This window comes from Euphorbia lathyris, chromosome 4 (assembly GCF_963576675.1).
Source record: "Euphorbia lathyris chromosome 4, ddEupLath1.1, whole genome shotgun sequence".
In the NCBI taxonomy this organism is placed as follows: Eukaryota; Viridiplantae; Streptophyta; class Magnoliopsida; order Malpighiales; family Euphorbiaceae; genus Euphorbia; species Euphorbia lathyris.
In genome coordinates, this window is record NC_088913.1 from 59,055,742 (window position 1) to 59,062,212 (window position 6,471).

Here is a 6,471-nt window from a genome sequence, read left to right on the forward strand (position 1 = left end):
TCAATGGAAGCGTTTTGGAATACATTTGAATGAAAATCAGAAAAGTCATAGAAAAGGTCAAACTGTCCAAGGTAAAAAGTCAACATTTTTATTGGAGTCAAGTTAGGTCCCAACTAGCAAAGAATATCATTGTACTCTTTATGAGCTTTCCAATGCCGTGTGGCACGTCTAAATCAGAGGTCTAACGGAAAAGTTATGACCTACGGAAGTTTTGGTCAAACTCGAGGTTTGACCTAAAAGTTGACTTTTTATACGGTTAGAATTAGCTCTAGAGGTCTTATAGAGTAGTGTTATCCTGGTCTTAAGGGTTTCGACGCAATTAACCGTGCATGATTCCGACATTAGACGAGAAAGTTATGACTTAGCAAAGATCTCTAGTGGCTTGGGCCCTATCGGGAATGCACCCTGCCATGGCAGGGTATGTTCTGGGGGGGGGGGGGGGGCACCCTGCCGTGGTAGGGTACACGCAGTGTTGATAAAATTCGAATTCTAAATCCTTCGTTCATCTCAAACTTATCTAATTAGCTTGCCCGTTCTGTAGTTTTCACCGTGCGTTTTTCATTATACCGACTTTTTAATGTTCTTGAAGTGTTTTAAAACCTTTATAACATATTAAATACCATGTTTGTCAATTTTAGCTAATAAAATCACTCTTAAATAATGTTTCTCTGTGTTCCAATGATCTTTGATCATTAATCTAAATGTGTTTAGCCGTTTGATTCATTATCATTGCTTGTATGCTGGAAGTTTACTAACGTGTTTATGTTGGATGAGTTAAGGACGAATCAGAGATTGGGGTATGAAGTCTTGCTCACATACCAGACCCTGCCATGGCAGGGTATGCCCCTAGAGGCACCCTGCCATGGCGGGGTATGATCAGAATGTAGAATTTTGGTTTATTTTTCCGAGTTTATTATTGTTAATGGTTTTCATGTGTAGCCAAGTATATTTCAACAACATCAAAAGGGAAAGAAGGCTCGGGAATGCCCGAGTTTGTTTGTAAATTTCGATTTAATTTCGTTTAGGTAGTTGTTTGTATTAATCTCCCCTTTTTACTTGCTTCATCTGCTTTCATTGGTAATCTCTAATTAAAATGGATTTGCAAACTTTGTAAAACTCACACATATCACACATATCTCACGAATTTAAAAAGCTTAAAAGAGTTATTAATAGCCTGGGTGTATTTAGAAATCCTAAGTAGGAGGTCAGTGGGTTCACCGGGCAATTTTGGGGGTGCTTAATATTTCCTTTCGAGGAGATATTAACCTTCTCCAAGCGTACCTAACTTTCCGAACCCACTTGCTTCCCCCAAGGAATCTCAGTAACATTCTCGGACCTAAAATCTAGGTGGCGACTCTTTCTCCGACACCGGCCCTACCGAGCTAGTCGTTTTCTCTAGTGAACCTCGAGTCCAAACAGCACCGTAGTAATGACGGACCTCCCGCAGGTGAAAGCCTGTCGAGGTAGGCTTTGTCCACAGCTGCCACATCCAATACCTTCACAAGAGTTGCATCTTTGTTCTGAGGAACAGTAGCCACACTCGGATTTGTAAAATTGATGGGTGTGTTGACTTGATTATAAGTCCACCAATGGTAGCCGCTCGATCCTGATGCACGAGATCCTTCATACTTTTCCATTCGGAGAGCCTTTCTGTACGCCTCATTATAGGACTCGAAATCGTGATACTTCATCGCATCTCGATAGATGGGCAATGCACTTTCTAACAACTTTATGATCATATCCTATTTATCCGGCTTGTTTCTAATAAAAAAACTCTTTGTCCATCCATTTGTTGAAATAATCATCAAATGGCTCATTATGCTCCTGCTTGACCATCTCAAAGTCGCTCATCTTGACCTTCATCTAGGCTCCATACCCGTAATGCTTAAAGAAAGCTTCAGATACAGTTTCCAACTATTCCACACCTCTTCTGTAAGGTTATTATAACATAACAAAGCACCATCTGCTAAGGTAGTGGAGAATAGATTCACAAACTGGCTTTTTACAGCCCTCATCCCATCATGACTCGAGAATAATAGTTGATTTAAGCGGCTGGCTCTCCCTTGCCACTCTAAGTTAGCAACTTGGGCATTTGAAATCCAATAGGAAAAGTCTCAATGCCCTTCTCGTACTAGGCACCACACCCACGCATACCAATTTAGCCGGGGTCTTATCTTTCTTCTTTAGCTTTTCTTGAAGCTTATTCCTTTCATTCATCTGATGATTAAACTTTCGGTCTCTCTCGCTTTCTCCATCATCCGACGAAGGCTCCATTTCATTCCCATTCTCATCTAACTTCTTCTTCTTCTTAGGGGCTCAAGATTCAAGAGCAATACCTTCTGGAATATCCCCTCCTGAATTAGAAGTTGATTGAGAAGCTTTCACCGCGTCCGTGACAACCTGCTTAAGAGCATATCCTCCATCATCTACGTTAAATCCTCAACTATAGCCATTGCAGGTAATTTCTTTAGCGATACAGAACCGTCCTGAACCAAATCTGAACCGTCATCTGAATCACTGGCTATGAACCCCCCTTTTGAAAATCTAGAAATTTTTGTTCTGAGACTGATTTTCTACTTAAATGACCTTTGCCTTTACGAGACCAAACCGTATTACCAGACACTTTTGAAAGAGGCAACACACGTTAGATGATGCCTATGACCTCTTTTGAATGCATGATATTGATGTTATGAATGTTGGATGATGCTTTTATTTTTGTTTTTGTTTTGTTTATTTGACACGACAAACGATGTGAGAATGAGCCAACCCAATCAGAATGGATAAACGACTAACTGAGTAAGATTCAACACTTGTGAGAAACTTGGGAAACTGAAAATTTCATTAAAACCGGAAATTGGAGTCTTTGATTACATGATTAAAACAAAGGAATTAAAAGACAACAACGAAAAAACAACGAAAACAAATAGAGATATAGAATCTTCAAGCTCCTCGTGCATTGCTTGTTCCTATAAATGGTAGCCTACGAATGGACACTAATCGTAGAAAATAAAAATCAAATTACCACAAAACAAAGATGATTTTTTCTATGTTCTTCATCATCCTTTCTCTCCTATCTTTTTCCTCATATGCGTCAATGCAAGACTTCTGCGTAGCAGACCCATCAGCAGAAGGGTTTGGAGGGTTCAATTGTAAGTAACCTGGTGCAAAGTAATAGTAAATGATTTTGTATTCTCATCATTTGTAGACCACTGTAAACGAGGTTAGAGAGAGAAATAAGCTAGAGTGAGGAGTTAAAGAGAAATAAGTAAAGAGATGAGTTAGAGAGAGAAAAGGAAATGGGAAGGAGGAAAAAGAGGGTATAGAAATAATTTTATATTAGCTGGTTAAATTTTGACTTTTAAATCAGTCAAACTGATGATATGGCAGGTTGACTTTGCGTTCACCAGTAACTTTTACCTACTATACACTAAAGTTGGATGTCACCTATAAGTTCGTACATATTAGTGAGACAAATTGAAAGTTGTAAATCAAATAGTGAAATGAGGCAAAAGTTATCAGTGATGAAATTTACACCCCTAATTAGCAATAATAAATTAAAATGATAAATTAGAGGCTCGTAGATTCAAGCCCAGAAGGTACATTACATTAATAAGTAACAACCATATATCATAAACTTCAATTTGGAAAAAAATTACTTAAAAGTTACCGAATAAACTCTTACTACTTGTATTGATAGGTATTTATAGATTACAGACATGACTCTTAGTAAACAACATTAACTCTCTATAAATACAGATACAGAAATGACTATTAGACAATACACTGAACCAAATTAAACACTATTAATTATAAGTTTATTATTTCAACCAACATCCAATTTAAGTACATTTAAAGGCTTGAAATGGTGGGATTTGGAGAAGCAAATGCTAAGAATTCAGAATCATGTTCCAAAAAAGCCATCCTTTGTTGATCTAAGGTAATCCATGCCTCTATACCTTTACCATCTTTAGTTTCAATAAATATGATAAGATTCCTAAAAGATGGTCCAACTCTTCCTAAAATACCAGTCCAAAATGGTTCTCCCCATCCAAAATTAAGCTTATTAAATCCCATATAACACCATGTTGTAAATGCAAATATATCTGGCTTCTCAAGGTTAAATAAACCTTCTAACTGACTGCAATAATCCGACATCGTTTCAAACCCATCACTACCTTGAATACTCTCTGTATAATCAGTCTTATACACTGCAATAGCTTCACTTAATAACTTTATCAGTTCATCCAACTCTGTCTTCTCCTCATCATTAGGATCAGCTACAGCTGTTGCCCACCAGAAAATATTTCCGGTCGATAAATTAGACATCGGCGGCTTTGTCAGAGGCCGGAGATTCACTGCTTCCACCAAAATTGATGGCTTCACGGACCCTGAACAAGCCTTGGATGCTTTCATACAACATTTCCATATGAAACACGACAAAATTTCGATCCTCGACGGCCTCGTTTCGAGCTTTCCTTCTGCTTTTGCCCTTAACATTGCCGTTGCTTTACTATTAAACACAAACCTTCTTGTGACATAATTAGCCTCTGTAAACCATAAGCTTTCCATTAAAGATAAATGACTTTCTGGGAGTGAAACTCTCGGCGGGAAATACTCTGATGCTTGTTCGAGATTCGGGTGAACAATACCGTTCAAATCCCCCCTGCAAATACTAGCCCATGAATCGAAAAATGCCTTCCCTGTCAGTCCATCCATCTGCTTGTGTGAGGGGGACATACCTGTTATGAAATCAAAAGGTTAAACCAGCGGCGGAGACAGGGGTGGGCCCGGCCCCCTCTGGCCGTCGGAACCGACATGGTTACTCTGTGTAGTAATATTTCATTTTTTTTTTTTTTGATGAAAGTAATATTTCATTGTTTAAAACTAGATAACATGTTAAAAACACTTGTTTCTTTTTTTTAGCCCTTTATAAATCTAGCTTAATTTTAAGAAATTGTACATTAATACTTAAAATTTGTTTTTGATCATTCAAATTATAACACGCATATATATATATATATATAAATTAAGCAAGTTCGATTTAGCAAAAAAAAAAAAAAATTTCCCGAATGAACGTGTAAAATCGGCCCCCAACCAAGTAATACTGTATTCGCCACTGGGTTAAACTAATAGTTAAATCCGAATAATAGATTATATATTAATATCTGACAATACCTATGGATATTCCCCCGCAGCTGAATCGTGTAAATTGGACTCGGAGAAGAGGTATGTTTGTTTCAATTTCCTTCCTAAAGGGTTTAAATGAAACTAAATCATTCAACTTCTCAATTTCATGGTGTTTGATGAGATCAAGCATACGGATTTTTGTTTGAGCTTGAACGAAGAGAGCACCTTCGTTGAACTGATGAATGTGGAAATTGTCTGTGATTCTTCCTGATAGAGGGTAGAAGATATTGAGGGTTTCTGACAGAGAGTTCTTGAGGTTTTTGAGGGTAAGATAATCAGAATTTAGATCATTCTTGGGGTAGAACACTACAAATGTTATATATGTTGTGGGTGTAAGTTGATCAAAGAGAGAGAGTTTGTGGGGTTTTCTTTGGAGAATAGATTGGGATGATGGTTTTATGAATTCTTTTGAAAGAATTTCAACTTCCATTTCCACACTTGAAATTCCTAATGAAGAGCAAGATGAAAGAAATTGTGTATAATCATTAGTTTGTGGCGATTTTATATAGGAAAAAACCCATCAAGAGCTATATGATATTTTCAACTTGTATTGTATTTGTTAACCTAGTACCTATCTATAACGGCAGAAGCTGTCCTTATCTTTATTTAATTTAGTTGCAGTTCATGAACACCACGTTTTGTATATGGCATCAACTCTGTGAATCATCGTTTGTCTCTTTGAGCTGATATTATTAGCATTAAAGGTTTTTCTCTTTAAAACCTAAAACTCTGTCGTTTTTGTATAATAAATGGTTGAAACTGCTTCTGCCACGTCAGTAGTATTAGATGTATAGTTTGATATACAGAGAGAATATAGAGATAGAGAGAAGTAATGTATAAGATTATACTTGAATCACTTTAATTGTGATTAGCTCTAGGGCCTTCTATTTATAGTGAAACAAATAATAGTTTGTATAGGAATACAAAATATAAAGTATAAACGCATTGAAACTCTACCTAACTAGTAATATAGACAGATTAAAACTCTAACTAGATAAAGATCTATTTACAAGATAATAGGGAATATTATCTCTAACACCCCCCTCAAGCCGATGGCGGACACGAACAAAAAGTCAAGAGCGGAGCATAGTGAAGCAAGCAGGAGCTAGCGGCTTGGTGAGAATATCTGCAACTTGATCATCAGTTGGAATGATAGTCAAGTTCTATGTGCTTTGTACGAGCATGGAATACAGGATTTGAAGTGAGATAGATTGGCCCAACATTGCCACACCAAAGCTGAACATGTGTAGGTAGAGGGAATCCCAAATCCGAAAGTATCGATTT

At 37.3% G+C, this 6,471-nt stretch overlaps 1 protein-coding gene across 1 annotated transcript; it reads right to left on the reverse strand.

Moving 5' to 3' along the window:
• Nucleotides 1-3,663: 3,663 nt before the first annotated feature.
• On the reverse strand, nt 3,664-5,697 carry LOC136225851 (stemmadenine O-acetyltransferase-like). The gene is made up of 2 exons (XM_066013989.1): nt 5,176-5,697; nt 3,664-4,739 (listed from the first exon to the last, which is right to left on the reverse strand). The coding sequence occupies exons 1-2, from the start codon at nt 5,615-5,617 to the stop codon at nt 3,850-3,852; spliced, it is 1,332 nt and encodes a 443-aa protein (XP_065870061.1). The 5' UTR covers nt 5,618-5,697; the 3' UTR covers nt 3,664-3,849.
• Nucleotides 5,698-6,471: the final 774 nt, after the last annotated feature.

What these genes read in the sequence shown, in the direction of transcription:
- LOC136225851 (XM_066013989.1), bottom strand. Translation starts at nt 5,617, where the DNA reads ATGGAAGTTGAAATTCTTTCAAAAGAATTCATAAAACCATCATCCCAA. An exon ending in CTGCGGGGGAATATCCATAG is followed by an intron (nt 4,740 to 5,175) that starts GTATTGTCAGAT and finishes ATTTCATAACAG; the next exon opens with GTATGTCCCCCTCACACAAG.